Source organism: Oryctolagus cuniculus, chromosome 1 (assembly GCF_051225735.1).
Source record: "Oryctolagus cuniculus isolate XC-2025 breed Fujian yellow rabbit chromosome 1, ASM5122573v1, whole genome shotgun sequence".
In the NCBI taxonomy this organism is placed as follows: domain Eukaryota; kingdom Metazoa; phylum Chordata; class Mammalia; order Lagomorpha; family Leporidae; genus Oryctolagus; species Oryctolagus cuniculus.
In genome coordinates this window covers 230360283-230376779 of record NC_142867.1, presented here as the reverse complement: position 1 = coordinate 230376779, position 16497 = coordinate 230360283, and the positions used below count along the sequence as shown (strand labels likewise).

Genomic DNA, 16497 nt, shown 5'->3' with positions numbered 1-16497 from the left:
CTGGGAGGGCCCGCGTCAGTGCAGCGTCGCAGGATGCGTCCACCTGCCCAGAGCCTGGGGTCTTCAGGCAGCAGTCTCTCTTTCAGGCCCAGGCTGACAGGAAGGGCCGGGGGCAGCTGCTGGAAGGAGAGACCCTAGGCCAAGGTCCACACAAACATGAAACGGCTGGGGAGTCCCAGCACCGCGCAGTCCCGACTGCTCATCTCAGATGGACTCTGAGTAGGACACAGCCGCTCTCGTCAGCTCACACACGGCCGCGCCGAGCTGGGGCATGGAGTCAGCACCCAGGCCCCTCTGTGTCCCCCAGGGGCAGCGCCACAGCCGCAACTCTGCCCACGTCTAAGCCTCCTTCCCTGCCGGGGTGGTGAGCAGCAGGTGCCGGGGCAGCACCTCTGTGGCCAGCAGCCTCCCTGCTGCGCGAGACCCCGGAGGTGCCCTTGGCAAGGTGTTTGTGTTTCTGAGGCTGGGGCCGGGGAACACTGCTTGAACGAGGCTGGAGTCGCAGGGATTTGCTCCAGCTCCTGGTCTGCAGCCCCCAGTGCCGTGTGACCACTGCCGCAGGGCGTGTCTCAGTGCCACGGAATTCCTACCGCCATGGTCCAACCCATCAGTTCTTTAAAACATGGAGCCTGCCCCACCTCCCTGTAGCGCCAGGCCCCCTAGATCTAGCGCTCCCCTCCCACCTGCGCCCAGAAACCCTTCTTTCTCTCTTCACGTTGACCACAGGGACATCAGAAGCCAGCTGCCTGCCCCACGCGGGTGGAAACTCCACAGCTCCTCACACGCAGCTGCCACACCAGAATCAGGTCCCTCCCACACACAGTGCAAGGGGGTGCACCCGACTGTCACAAGCCCGTGACAGGTGTGGCACTGCCTCCTGGGACGTGCCCACCAGGCTGTATTCCACACACCCAAGCTCACGACCACACTGGCGCCTCACGCACGGCTGCTGAGCCAGGTCTCCCCAGTGTGGCTCCCACGCTATTGATTTTCTGACCCTCGGGGCCTCTCCATGTGCCCATCACCTTTCATCTCCGGCTTCCTGCAGGGTGTTCCGGCTGCGGAGGGATGTGGAGTATTGATTCTGTCACTCAGCACATCAGCTCTCCCTAATGACTCTGTGTCATCTGCAAATTTGATAAGCAGGCCTCTGATGTCTTTATCAACCCGCCAAGTCTACTGCTCGGCAAGCGGGGGCAGCAGCCCGCCAGGGGCCTCCTCCCATGGCGACGCGGGCCACTCATTCATCCACACGCGAAGCTCCGCACGCGCACTCGAGCCCTTGCAGGTCCGCCTGCCTCCGGGGGCTGCCCAAACCTCTGCCGGGCTGCAACAGCACCTTCCTTCCAGCAGAACCCACGTGAGACCCAGGTGTGAGGGTGCAGGGGCTGCCTGGTCGAAGCCGGGAGGGTACTTCCTCTCTGTGCCTGCCCCACGGCAGCAGCACAGGACCCAGGGTCAGAAACCCCTCCTCCGCTCGCACGCCTGAGGCTGGTGCACAATGCTGAGGCCTGCCCAGCAGGGAGGGGACATGGGAGCCTCAGCCCAAACCCTGCTCCATCCTGCTGGGCAGCGTGTGTGAGCACGTGCGAGAGCGTGGCGCGGCCTGAGTCCCGGAAGAAGCGGTGCTGTCGGGGAACACATTTGTCCCCTGAACTCACGCGTGGGGGCCTCGGCATGAGAGGTGGGCCTCTGGGGAGTGACGAGGCTGGGCAAGGTCATCAGGTGCGGCGTGCTCCCTGGCTCTACCACATGATGCTCTGTACCCCGTGGGCTCTGCCGGCAAGACGCCGGCACCAGACACAGCTGCTCGACTCTGCACCAGCAAACTCCCTTCCTTTATGATGAAGTCCGCACCAGGTACTTCGTTATGGCAACCAAAGATGGGCCAATACCAACAGCAGGCCCTTCCTCGCCTGGGGCCGTCGGGAGACAGAGACGTGTGCCGCACGTGTGGGAAGATGTTCCGGCGCGAGAGGAACAGGCGCTCTGCCACGCCCGCTTAGGCCACCTTCTGCCATGAATGGCTTCCAGTGCCACATCCAGTTACGGGACACAGCCAAGGAGCACCCCCTTCCCTCCAGGGGCACCCCCGCTCCACCAGGACGACTCTGTCTCTGGTCTTGTCACAGCATTTTCTGTGGAACCAGGAAGGAGCCAGGCGGAAGCCCCTGCCCCGGGACAGCACCTGCCCCCGGGAAGAGCAGGCAGCTCTGCTGGACCGTGAGGCCCTCAGGTGAGGCCCCTTTCATCGCAGCTAAAGCTGGGAGGACAGCTCTGCTTTGAACTCTGAGGGATGACGACACAGACATGGAGCCACCGCGCATGTTTTTGGGTTTTGAGACAAACGCCCAGGCTGGAGGAGGCAGCCGTGTCTGCTGCGAGCCCCTCCCTCTTCACTTCCAGTCCCACAGATCTGCTGGGAACTGGGCCCGGCGCCCTCTGTTCAAGACCTGGCACTGCTCCCGCCACCTCCATGGCTGGTCAGTAGAGGGCGCTGTGTCACCACGCTCTTGCAGCCTTGGCCCGAGCATCACACAAAAGCCACACTTGAAGATGTGGTTCTCGTGTCTGTGGTTCTGAGCCGCATGAGAAGACAATATCAAAGTACGAACCTGCTACTATGTGATGTGTGATGTCACCCACGTGAAAAAGTGCACAGGAAGAAAATTGAAGGAAGCAGAACCAAAGGTTGTAGCATTTGCTCCCTGGAAATGGAATTGGTTTTTCACTATTTTCTATGCGCTGTCAATCTCCCACAAGCTTACACTACTCTCCCGATGGAGAAAACCCGAAGCACTCAGGGGTGCAAGGCTGCTCTGCAGAGGCTGGCTGCCAGAGAAGCACCTGTTCACTTGTGCCTGGACGCCGGTGGCCCTGCCCTCAAGGAGCTCACACAGCGACCCCAGCACAGCGTGAAAATCCAAATGGACAAGCAGCACTCGGAGAGCGGAGCCCACAGAGGCCCAGGCCGTGCAGCTTAGACACGTGCAGCTTAGAGCCTAGAGCCACATGTGAGCCCCAGGACCACCTGGAGCAAGGCAGGGAAACACGCACCAGGAGGAGGGGGCTACCAGTTCAGGGAAGACTGGGGCTCAGGGCTCGGAGAGAGAGGACAGGAACCCCCATCAGTGCCCCCTGAGGATCCGGCCGTGCCCGACGGGCTGGGGAGACACCCAGCACCAGAACACGAGCACAGGACGCCACCGGAGACAAGGCTGTCAGGGCCCAGATGCCTCCAGGGATAAAATACCATACTTACTGCTTTTCATTAAGTCTCCAATGGAAAAGTTGAATAATCAGCATTCTACTTTTTCAAAATCAAAGAGACTGGATAGGAAAGCAATGTCCTCCCCCAAAACTCAGAAAACCTGCGGAACCAGAAGGCTCACGCAGGTGTGCTTGCTACCTGCAAACTGCCGCCCGTGGAGGGAGGAGCTCTGGCGGACAGGTGGGTCTTACTCGGAAGCATTAACGCACATTCAATTATCCCACTGCACCCTGGCTGACTTACCTCAGCCAAATTAGAATACATTTTATACTGACTATTTTGACATTTGTTTTATTTGGAAAGTAAAGCAAAACGGATCCAATTTCCTTGCAGCCATTGTAAACCATAAACTGCACAAGAGAGGCTAGAAGATATATGAGCCTTATAAACACCGGCTCTGACGTGCTGCCCTCCAGCCCTGCCAGGCTCCCGCGCTGGCTGTCCTCGTGCGCGGACCCTGCTCAAACAGTGACTTGCGACCTCCTGGGAGACCACCTCTCTGCTCTGTCTAGGATTGGCACCTTCTTCACCCAACGGAAAGTTAAAACCTGCCTCGAGGTGGAGTCTATTCAGACCACGTGACGTCCACAGGAGGTGGCTACAACCACTGCCACTGGACCAGTGCCCCGCGGGCTTCTCCGCCTCTGCCAGGAGCCCACACTCGGGCTGACCTCAGGCCCAGGGGACAGAGGGCCCTGCAATTACTCCACGCATGGTGGATGGGCCTCAGCTGTCCCAGCACAGGAATGCTGACCTTGGCAGCACCTTCCAGGGCAGAGCTGAGTCAGCCTGCCAGCCTCCAGCTCCTGAACCACACACACACGCAGCGGCCAGTGTGCACCCCGGAGGCTGGCCAGCTTTTCAGCCTCTCGATTCCGAAGCAAAACTGACTCCTTCTGAGGCGGCAGGCGAGTCTGGGGTTGTCCCACACCAGTCCTCGTGTGTGACACCGTTGCGAGGCAGACCTGACCGTCCTCTCAGGAGGCGTCCCACAGGACCCAGTCCCTGGAGCCACGGCTGCCTATAGCAGCACGCTTCTGGGTGAGAGGAACAGAGCACCGGGAGCCAGGGCGCCTCCAGGGCAGGCGTCATGCACAGCCCTGCAAGGACCTCCTGTACTATCTCCTACCTTCCTGACAGGTTTCATTCATCTCTGTCACCCACAGGGAAGCTTTGGACCCGCTCTCGTCTCCATTACGTCAGTGCCTGTATGACGCCTTCCGGCCACCCTCACTTGTCTTAGTTACTGCCGCGATCCCTTTCGAACTCAATCCATCCCTGCTGCTTGTTCTTTGCCCTCAATCTACTACTAGCTCTGCAAAGACTTTCGGATTGACCGCTTCTTTCTACCGTGTGTTGGGCGGGCACAGAGAGCTCAGGAACGACGCTGATGCCTGCCAGGCTATGGGTCCACATGCTGTCTGTCCGGGGCAGCGACAGCTGACTTGGCCTGGTTCCCTGTAGCTCAGCGGGACAAGAAACAGCATGAAGATGAGGGTAAGTACTCGCCACGCCCCTGGCTTTCAGAGGCAGAGAGGGAGGGCCAGTGGCTGCACCACGTGGCGGTGTGACTCTCCGGGGGCTGCACATCCTGCTGCTGTAGGGGCCTACAGAACGCGCACACAACGGAATGCTGGTCTTCGCGTCCAGCAGAGATCCAGCTGGATTTCAGAGGTCGTCTCTAAAGGCACACGGCTGCTCCACTTCACACAGATTTTGCACCTTTCCAGCACATACTACGTGTGGTGTCCCAGACCACGTGACAGCACAGGCATCACTGGCAAGGCCTTACCTGGGCAGGTTGGGGGCTGGGGTAGAAGCAGCTGACGACTGGGAAGGCGTCGTGGGTTGAGATGAGTCATGGTTTCTTGGGACTCTGCCCATTCGATACCAGATCCCCATGCTGTTCAGTTCCCTTTAAGAGAAAAGAGAAATCATGACACAGCAGGTTAGCACAGCGCGTTGACCTGAGTGACAAGCAAACCAACACAGGGAGCCAGTTCTCACCCAGGTGAAGCCGTCCCACCGCCTGCCTTGTGCTCTGGGCATGTCCATCCAGAGCCTCAGCAGGGCGACGGCACCATCAAGCGGCCTCCTCCCCCACCCTGAGCTTGCCTTCCTACTCCTACGGACATCTCTGAAACTCCTGACTTCACCATTTCATCGTGGGTCATTACGTGATAATCCTCACTAAGTCTGTGCAGTGAGGGTGAGACAGAGAAATGGACTGACAGATATGGGTCTGCTTCTTTGTTTCTATCTTTATTTTTAAGATTTATTTATTTATTTGAAATGTGGAGTTACAGAGGCAGAGGCAGAGGTAGAGGCACAGAGAATGAGAGAGAGGTCTTCCATCTGCTGGTTCACTCCCCAAAGGGCCGCAATGGCTGGAGCTGGGCTGATCCAAAGCCAGGAGCCAGGAGCTTCTTCCAGGTCTCCCACGTGGGTGCAGGGGCCCAAGGACTCCGGCCATCCTCTGCTGCTTTCTCAGGCCACAGCAGAGAGCTGGATTGGAGTGGAGCAGCTGGTACTGAACTAGCACCCATGTCCGATGCCGGCACTGCAGGCGGCAGCTTTACCCGTTACGCTGCAGCGTTAGCCCCAAGGGACTGCTTCTTAACCAGAGAAGAATTAGCCCTACCCTGCCATACTGTGCCCCAATTTCAGGCTACAGCCCCTCACAGCTGGGGGTCACCTGCAGCTGACCTCATTTGTGGGTCAGTTTGGTGTTCATCTTCAAGCCACAGAATCCAAGGCACAGGCTCTAGGAATCAGGGCAACTAAGAGCAGCCCCAGGCCTCAGGTGCCATGTCGGCCTTGGCCCACCTGGTCCTGAGGGCTTGTGGCTCGGGCTGGCTGGCTCTTGGCCACTCTAAGAGGATTACTTAGACACATCCAGGTCCCAGCTTGGCCATGGCCCTGATGCACAGGCACAGCTTCTCCCCACAAAACACGAGTTTCTCGGTGTGCTGCAGCAACCACTCCGAACCACACGTTAGTCTGCCACGTGAGACAAGCGACTCCAATCTGCTGCCCGAGATCACGGCTCAGGACGCCAGGCTTTGGGGGCAAGGTTCCGCTCTCCCCAGCAGCAGCCCAAGCCCTCCTTGCAAGGGAACACACTGAACGGTGCCCATTTTAAAGATCAAGTGAGCTGGAGTTCTAAGTACTGAATACTCTTTCCTTATTTAAAAGTAACACTAAATTGTCTCCCTCTGGAAAAGAATTTTTGCCCTGCGGCAAAACAAAACTATATCTTAGCAACCTTCTAAAAATAATAGAGAGAATAATATTTTAGTTTTGATTATCAAGACGTATATTAGCAAGACTATATTCTCTAGAATTGTTTAAATTGGTTAAAATCAGATCTTTTCACATATTATGGTTTGTAGTTAAAAATATACATAAAGGGCCCGGCATCATGGCTCACTTGGCTAATCCTCCGCCTGCAGTGCCGGCATCCCATATGAGTGCTGGGTTCTAGTCCCGGTTGCTCCTCTTCCAGTCCAGCTCTCTGCTGTGGCCCGAGAGGGCAGTGGAGGATGGCCCAGGTCCTTGGGCCCTGCACCCGCATGGGAGACCAGGAGGAAGCACGTGGCTCCTGGCTTCAGATCAGTGCAGCACCGGCTGTAGCAGCCATTTGGGGGGTGAGCCAACAGATAGAAGACCTTTCTCTCTGTCTCTCTCTCTCTGTCTATAACTCTACCTGTCAAATAAATAAATAAATAAAATCTTTAAAAAATATACATAAAAACAATTCAAAGGTTCATTACTAAATTGTTGGTTTTTATTATCTGTATGTAAATGGCTGCTTCTAAGGGACTTCAGTTGGCTCTTCTCGGAACCACTGCTGCCCTGCCATTCTGGTTACATAACCGTAACTGTGACAGAATGTGACTCACACCAGGCTGCAAAACAGGAGCTTTGAGTGCCAGGAGGCGACACCGATCAGCCTCCTTAGGAGCACAGACCCCCGCCCCAGGGCGTTCAGTCCCTGAGGCTGAAGAGTGCAGGTGACACTGCCTCCCGGTGAGTCCACAGCAGGGAGCAAGGCCCTGGGAGCAAATGAACAGAGGACAACCCCAGTCCAGGAGGCCGACCTCCAGAACCAAACTGGAGGGTGGGGAACCCACAGAGACAAGCAAGAGGTCCACGAGGTGGCCCGGGAGAGAGGTGCATGGCCAGGGGCCAACACCCACCCAGCACACACTCAACCCAGGGCCCAGACGCCAGATGACCGAGGGTGTGGGTGTGGTTCGCTTTTTATGAACGCTCAACTTCCACTCACCCATACACCCCTCTGTAGCCCTCCTGAGCCTCTCCCTGTTAGTGCCTGAAGTCCAGCGGAAGCGGCCCCAGGGACCCTGCCTCCACTGAGGCCTCGTCAGTCAGAGAATGACGCTTCCCAGGAAACAGCGACCAGGGTGCACATGAGCCTGGTTAGAGCCATGAGACCAGTGAGACTGGATTTGATGACTTCTGTGTGAAGTATCAGAAATGCAGACTTGCTTTCTGCCCCCGGACTTGAACCTGACATGACTGCACCACTGGCTTCCACTCAGGGAATCCACGTGCTGGGCTGTGGCCCACCCAGTGGACTGAGCACAAGGAGGAAGACAGGGAAGCCAGGTCCTAGAGCTCCTCCGAGCACCTACGTCCAGCTGCGCCTGAAGCCAGCCCAGCCCCGGAATTCTTCTGCTATGCCAGCCAACAAATTCCTCCTTCTGCTTAGCTGTGCTGGGTTGGGCTTCCTGTCTTACAATCAAAACAGCTCAATGTGAAATCTGAAATTCCATTGTCCTGAGTGCTATGAAGGAGCTACAGAGCAAGGCCGGTGCCCGGTGCCGAGGCCACTCACTGGTGAGTAAGACACAAACAGGCCCCAGTCACAGCAGCTCTCTGCTCACCAGGGCAGACACGCATCAGACCAAAACCTGCACCGCGAATTCCGGGCATTCAAGTGACATACAGTGTTTCCGCCAGGAACCCTCCAGTGGCTTCCCAGTGTGCCTGGATCATAATCCAGGCGGCCACCAGCTCCTATCTCCCCGCCTTGTCTGTTCCCAGCAGGCACCATGCTTCCCCTCTCTCACACCCTTCGGGGCAGGATTCCCCTGACACCGAGGTCTCTGCTCAGTGGCCCCCAGGGCAACACAGGGCTGCGTTTTCTTCAGCATCCGACACACCTCACTGCCTGCTTTCTGCATCGCGTGTTTCTCCTTTGCAACACCAGGGACGAGAGCAGCACCTCTGCCTCCATGCACTCCCACACCCAGTGTGACCCCGGTGTACAGACAGTGCCCCACAAACAAACACTTTGGAGTGAAAGGATGGTGCAGAGAGCTGGGGCCCGGCCGGAGCACGAAGGCGGCGTGGGGGCAGGACCCAGAGAAGCCTAAAGCTGAATGCACAGGAGGATGGCGGGACCCAAGGGGGGCAGTCAGGGTAGACCGAGGGGCGCGGGGGTCGGCAGCTACGAGAGCCCAGGCCGAGAACGGGCAGAGGCAGGCGGCCCAGGATTCGCAGGAGCCCGTCCTGTGGGTGAGCTGGGCCTTCTGCATGGGCACTGGTGGTGGACTCACCCGATGAACGTGTACTGAGGAGGGGCCTGCTTGGTCCGGCCCATGATCCGAATGTCACAGATGGCGGCTTCCGTCGAGTCCCGGGGGATGAACTTGATGCACAGCCTCTTCTTTCTAAAAGCCACCTCCTCTGAAGGGAAGGACACAGAGAGTCAGTCTCCTGGAGACGCCACACCTCCCGCCACATCCCCCGCCTGGCAGCAGAGGTGGAGGGCCGCCCCGTCACTCCACAGAGGTTCAGCCTCCACCCCTGCCTGCCCCGTGGCCACAGGGCACAGTGGACAGCCCCTGAGGAGGAGGCACTCCCAGCACCACACCTGCAGGTAACCCCAGGGCAGCTTCCCAAGGCTGCGGCCACACCCAGCTCCCCACTCCAGCCAGACTCCCCAGGCAGCAGCACACCCACCACGGGGCCTCTTTTCTTGTCTACTCTATCACAGAAAACCTCAGATTTGCCCCGGCCTACACTGAACAGCAGGAAGAAGCCCCAGGTTCCCATTGCCCAGCTTGCAGAGCTGGCTTTCTTGCACCACGCCCACCCGGTCCTGCCTCGCTTTGCTGGACATTAAAAATGAATCCTGGAACCACGTCACGTCACTCATCCCCATCTCAGAAGACACCTATGGCAGACAAAATGCACAAATCCCTTACTGTCATCCATAGTCAGTCTAAATGCAAGTCCCATGTCCTCCATGACGTCCCTGTACTGTCAGTCTGTCCCAGTCAAGGTGCAGACAAAGTCTGTGCCCGCGTGTGGCCGCTGGGCCTCATTAACAGCCCCTCCCTGCTCCCTTTCTTCAGGACACTGATAGGGTGGGGGCAGGTTCACTCACCGAGCTTCCTACAAATGGACAGAGCCAGAGGCATGGGCGAGCCTGCCTCACAGTTGGCACAGGGTCTTCCTGCAGTCACCTAATGGGGCTGGGGTCCAGCCCGCCACTCCCACTGGGTTGCTGGGGTGTGGGCTGGGGTCCTCAGTCCTTAAGTCCCCCAGCCACTGCCCTCTGAGCATTATTCTCATCGCTGGGGATTGTTGTTGCCAAGATCCACGAGTTTTTGTTTTGTTGTTGTTGTTTTTTAGAGATTTACTTATTTATTGAAAGTCACAGTTAGAGAGAGAGACAGAGTTTCCAACCTCCAGTTCACTCCCCCAGATTGCCACAATGGCAGGGCTCGGCCAGGCTGAAGCCAGGAGCCAAGCTTCTTGAGGTCTCCTACATGGGTGCAGGGGCCCAAGCACTTGGGTCATCCTCCACTGCTGTTCTCAGGCCATCAGTGGGGAGCTGGATTGGAAGTGGAGCAGCTGGGACACACACTATTGCCAAATAGGATGCCAGTGTTGGAGGAGGCAACTTTACCCACCATGCCTCAATGGCGGCCCCTAAGATCTACACCTTTTATTAAAGATTTCAAAAGGGTGATTCTCCACTTCTGTCACTCCTGCTTTTATTGGCTGGGTTCTTCTACACAGAAAAAGAACTTCTCTCCATCAACCATCTGGTCTCCCTGAAACAGGTTCTGTCCAGGAGAGAAAGAAGTGTGCCGTTTTTTTTCTCTAACGTATCAAGTCTTAAACGATGAGCTGGTGCCCTGGCAACCTCCATGTAACCACGAGGTGTGTTTCTTTGTGGTTTCAAAGTTAAGTTTCCATCAACTGCAGCCATTCACTACAAGAGGCAGAGGATCTGGGTTCAAATCCCAATTCTGCTGTTTTCCGGCACCATGACCTCAGACAAGTTACTTAATTTCTGAGCCTCGGTTTCATTACCTGCAGAGAGCAGTTACAACTTCCCACCACAGAGGGCCCCGGCAGCTGCAACGTGGCGGCACGTGTGATTCACTCGGCCCCACGCCTGGCACACAGTAAGTGCTGAATAAACCACAGCCACGAGGGATCTCACCACCGCTACTACGCGTCAGCCCTGTAGTGTGTCATTTACGGCCCTGCCGGGACGGCTTCCAAGCCTTTCTGTTCTCTCTGAGACAGGAAGGAAGCACGCTCAGTAGCACCTTCGGCCTGAGCACAGGAGCGAGGAGAGGGCGGTTCCACAGGAGGAAACAGCCGCGGGACTTTCTGGCCACTGTCATTCGGACAGCATTTTCTAGAGAGCGAGATGAAACAGAGCCTCCCTGGGTCTTTTCCCAGGTGCGGAACTGGGGGCTACAGTGAGGAGCAATGTCCTGACTCCAGACCCCAAACGCCACACCTAACGTGGTGGGGGCCGCAGAGGGCAAGTCTCCAGCAGCCCCGCACGTGCACTCAGGTGGGAAGGTGGGGAGGGCCCTCTTCACGGCGAGCAGCCACGGCGCTCGCTCTCGGCCCCACTCCTCCACAGCGGCAGGCTCGGGGAGGAGCCGGAGCCGCTCATTACACATGCTTAAGCAGGCCTAATTTTAAGTAAACATATTATACATAGTCAATAGCAATGTGTTCAGTCATGCTAATGAACACAGAGAAAGTACACAGCACTTCACTAAAACAAACAGTCTTCCAGTTTTTAAGTGCTATATGGATTGCAACAAACTATAATCTAAATTAATTACAGGAGTCTCATCTTTCTGGTCGACTTTATAAAACTAGGGCCTTAAATGCTCTCAGGTGACACAGAGCTGACCATTAGGGTCTCTTGTGCCCTGGACAAAGTGTCCAGGAAATGACGGAATCCAAGAGGCTCCCCCAGCCTCCTCTCCTCCCGTGTGATGAGGCACCTGATAGGAGAGCCCAGGACCCAACCCCAGAAAGTCTGCCTGGGGAAGCCCCCAGTCCCAGGGCGGGGCTTCCCCACCAGGAGCCCGGGGGCCCACTGCAGCCAGACCAGGGGCCCAGAGAGGACTCGGCCTCAACAAACCAAGAGGGAAATGAGGATGGCAATCCCACTGGCTCCCCGCTGTGCCATCATGAAGACATCAGGAGTCAACGACTGTTAGAAATGAACAGCAGTGCAGGTTTTAAAACCATGAATAACACAAGGGGAAAGAGGGGAACTAATACAAGTCTACAAGGGAAGTTCAGCCTTGAAGCAGATAATATATACATGTAGCACGCAAACTCTTGTGAAAACGTTCAGTCTTGCTGATAAATACTGAAGGGAAAATCACATGGCAAAACTGAACAGAACACTGGAAACCTGTGCTGGTAACCTGGGGAAGACAGGCACAATGCCTATCGTCACTGGTACTGGGACCTGGCACTTCCAGCAGTTAACCTGGCAACAGAGTGATAAGGTACATGTCCACAGTAGCACCTGCGAGCAGGACACTGCATGTGGCAGGGAGCTCAGAGGAATTAAACAGGAATCTTGCCCTAAATAAACAAAACGAAACAAAACAAAACAAAACAAAGAGCTGGGTTGCAGAGGCACGAAGAAAACACGTAGGTGGTTACAACACAGGCTAAAAACAACACTATAGGGCCGGTGCCGCGGCTCACTAGGCTAATCCTCCACCTAGCGGTGCCGGCACACTGGATTCTAGTCCCGGTCGGGGCGCTGGATTCTGTCCCGGTTGCTCCTCTTCCAGGCCAGTTCTCTGCTGTGGCCCGGGAGTGCAGTGGAGGATGGCCCAAGTGCTTGGGCCCTGCACCCCATGGGAGACCAGGAGAAGCACCTGGCTCCTGCCATCGGATCAGCGCGGTGCGCCGGCCGCAGCGTGCCAGCCGTGGCGGCCATTGGAGGGTGAACCAACGGCAAAGGAAGACTTTTCTCTCTGTCTCTCTCTCTCAGTGTCCACTCTGCCTGTCAAAAAACAAAACAAAAACCAACCAAACAAACAAACAAAAAAAAACCACTATAAGGTAAATAGTACTTCTCCCATTTGACAGGATGAGCAAACCAAGGCCTAGGGCCCCCACTCCCCACATTCTAAGTGGCTGAGCCAGACTGAATACTTGCAAGTTTGACTCCACAGGCCAAGACCACTGACCACAATTTGTCCTAAAAATTCAGGGGCTGAACTACCTTTGCTCAGCTTCTCACCGCTGTGATGTAGGGGCGGAGACAGAGCTGCTCCCACAGCTGCTGACGACTGCGCGGTCCCTTTCCCAGCGTGTGCTGCTCAGGGGCACGGCAGAGCAGTGACACAGGCACATAGGGTCCCCGACTCCTGTCTGATTTGTCCTGGCTGATGAGGTGGCAGTGAGGTTCCCTGCCGCAGGCCAGGCTCCCACCAGACCCCACTCCTTGGAAGGGGGAGGTGGCAGTGTCTTATTCATCTTTATCCAAAGCTGGCAGGCCTGGCCCACACGAGGCGCTCATCAATCTTGGCTGCCTGTCAAGGCAGAGAGGCGGGCTCACTTCAAACAGGAGAAGAGGATCAGAGACTGCAGGTGGGAGCACAGACACCCACCCTGGGAAGATGCAGGGAGGACACTCAGAGGAGGGCACAACAGCCACGCACACAGAGTCAGCTGAGACAGCAGCATGCAGAGAGCGCACAGGGCCTGGTGTGGGTGAAGCACAGGGCTCCTGAACAGGGCTGGAGAGGAGGGCGGGGGACAGACCTCCGAGGACCTGCCTCTCGGCAGCCCAAGTACTTGGAAACAATTAAATCACTCAAAATTTATAAATACCCCCAAATACCCCAACTGATCTACAGATGCAAACCATTTCTATTAAAATCCAAACTGGCTTTTCTGCAGAAGTTGACGAACTAATTCTAAAATTCACGAGACCTAGAACAGCCAAAACAATCTTGAAAAGGAGCAAAGTTGGAGGAATTACATGTCCTGATGCCAACACTCACTACAAAGCTACAGTAGTCAACGTGTGCGGTGCTGGCATCATGAAGACACACAGAACCCAGAGTCCAGAACTAACCTGTTCTCGTGGCCAACTGAGTTGGAACAAGGATGCTGAAACAGTTCAGTGAGGAAAAGAATGGTCTTTTCAACAAATGTGGCTGGGACAACTGGATGGGTTTTCACAAGCCAAAGAATAAGCTTGGGTCCTAGCTCACAGCATGCACAAAAATGAACTCAAAATGGATCAAAGATGTAAATGTGAGAGCTCAAACCACGAAACTCCTGGAAGGAAGCAATGGCATACAACGTGGTGACCTTGAACTAGGGAGTGGTTTCTTGTAAATGACACTCAAACCACAACAAGCAAAAGAAAACTCCCGTGTTTCAAGGGAACCCTCACGGGCAGGCACTTGGCTCGGCAGTTAAGATGTTGCCCGGGTTGCTGGTATCCCCATCGGAGTGCCTGGGTTCGAGTTCTGGCTCTGCCTTCAGTTCCAGCTTCCTACTAACACACACCGCTGGAGGCAGCAGGTGACGGCTCAAGTAACGGAGTCCCTGCCAGCCACACAGGGAACCTGGCTTGAGTACTAGGCTCCTGGTTCAGCCTGGCCCAAGCCCTGGTTGTTTTGGGAGTTGGGGGAGTGAACCAGCAGAAGAATCATCTATGATGTCTCTCTCTCTCTTTCAAATAAAACAATAAAGAAATAAATAAACAGCAAAGAACACCATGAAGAAAGAGGAAAGAAAACTAGAATGGGAAAAAATTTTGGCAAATTGTGTACCTGACAAGGGACTACCACACAAGACACCAATTCACACCGAGATGGCTGCAGTCACTTGGACCGGGGCTGGGCCCTGCGGCACGGCAGTCACGCCGCCACGTAGGGTGCCCGCATCTCACCTCGCAGTGCCTGGCTTTGAGTCTGCCTCTGCCCCTGACCCCGCTCCGTGGTAATGCAGGTGATGGCTCACGTAAGGAGCTCCCTGTCACCCATGCAGGATACTCGGGTGGAGTTTCTGGCTCCTGGCTTCAGCTGGGCCCAGCCCTGGCTGTTGTGGGTGTTTGGAGGAGTGAATCAAAGGATGGAAAATCTCTCTCTCTTTCAAACAAATAAAAATACATAGTTTGAAAGCAGCAGACGATAGCCAGTGTTGGTGAAGCCGTGGAGACGCTGGAGCTCCAGTGCGCCTCTGGTGGAAACGTGAAGTGCTGCGAGCTCCCCTGGAGAACAGGCTGGCGGCTCCTCGAGAAAGCGAGACTGGGCCGGCGCTGTGCTGTAGCTGGTAAAGCCGCCACCTGCAGCGCCGGCATCCCACACGGGCACCAGTTCATGTCCCGGCTGCTCCACTTCCGATCCAGCTCTCTGCTGTGGCCTGGGAAAGCAGCAGAAGATGGCCCAAGTCCTTGGGCCCCTGCACCCATGTGGGAGGCCCGGAAGAAGCTTTTGGCTCCTGGCTTCGGATCAGCCCAGCTCTGGCTGATGTGGCCAGCTGGGGAGTGAACCAGCAGATGGAAGACCTCTGTCTCTCTCTCTATCTCTCTCTCTGCCTCTCCTTCTCTGTGTAACTCTGCCTTTCAAATAAATAAATCTTAAAAAAAAAAAAACAGTGAGACACAGAATTATCATATGACCAGCAAGTCCAGGACTAGGCAGATTCCCAAGAGAAATGAAAACATACATGAATGTTCACAGCAGCACTATCTTAATAGGCAAGAAGTGGGAAGATCCCCAATATCTATCAGCTGAATGAATCACCACAATGTGGCAGTCCATGGAATAGAATATATACCATCTGGGGCCGGCGCTGTGGCACAGGGTTAATGCCCTGGCCTGAAGTGCTGGCATCCCATATGGGCTCAAGACCGGTTCAAGACCTGGCTGTTCCACTTCCAATCCAGCTCTCTGCTGTGGCCTGGGAAGGCAGTGGAGGATGGCCCAAGTGCTTGGGCCCTGCACCCGCATGGGAGACCAGGAGGAAGCACCTGGCTCCTGGCTTCAGATCGGCGCAAGGCACTGGCCGCAGTGCGCTGGCCACAGCACGCCAGCCGTAGTGGCCATTTAGGGGTGAACCAACGTAAAAGGAAGACCTTTCTCTCTGTCTTTCACTGTCTAACCCTGCCTGTCAAAAAAAAAAATGGGTTTACTGACTGGTATATTAATTATATTTAATAAAGCTATTATCCACACACACACACACACAAAAACTCTATACACAAATATATAAAACCTTCCAGGGTGGCAATGAGGCTCAGAGTGTGGCTGGGACAGACACTTCAACTTCTAAGTTCGTAAATCCCTAGGTAGTTATGGTGCCTCACTTTTCTCCTGTGTGAAATGGGTGCAGCAATACCTATCTCTGGAGAGCGGTCTTCAGGTAAAGCACTGGTGACAGGGACTGGCGTGACGTGAGCTCCCGGTGAACATCAGCTCCTGTGACTATCTGCCAGTACCCGAAACAATGAACACCTAACAGCAACCCAGCCTCCAGAAGTGAGCGACTACTGAGAAAACAGAAACCTGCCACACGGTAGGAACTACCTTTTTCATTAAAATAACAGCTACACAGGGTCTGTGCAGATACGGAAAGTCTGGCTTGTATGAAATGCTAGCAAGAAAACAGCAAATAGTGGGTTCAAAACAGGGCTTATGGAAGAAGGCAGTGCGGCCAACAAAGACTGGGATGCTGCGTTCACAGACAAACCGTGCCCGAGACAAAGGGTCCTCTGTGCCTGCTCCCACTCGCTGCTTCGCTGTTGGCTAACAAGTAATTAAAAATAAAACAAGTTGGGTTGTGTTGCAGCAAAATGCAGAGGCCAGGCTCCCCTGAGGCGTCTCGGCGCGGCTCCCTACCACCACCACTCTCGGAACTGCGGGGCCAGGCCCCAGACTCCAGGGCCCTCATGG

General features: G+C 55.6%; 1 protein-coding gene across 7 annotated transcripts in view; it reads right to left on the bottom strand.

Moving 5' to 3' along the window:
- Positions 1 to 16497, bottom strand: part of MVB12B (multivesicular body subunit 12B) — a 174460-nt gene that overhangs the window by 86849 nt on the left and 71114 nt on the right. For all 7 annotated transcript variants that reach the window (XM_089320037.1, XM_089320051.1, XM_089320045.1 and 4 more), the window contains exons 5-6: positions 8854 to 8983; positions 5064 to 5186 (exon numbers count right to left, since the gene is read on the bottom strand). In XM_089320037.1, the coding sequence (XP_089176163.1) occupies positions 5064 to 5186; positions 8854 to 8983 (253 nt within the window). The remainder of the gene's footprint in view (positions 1 to 5063; positions 5187 to 8853; positions 8984 to 16497) is intronic.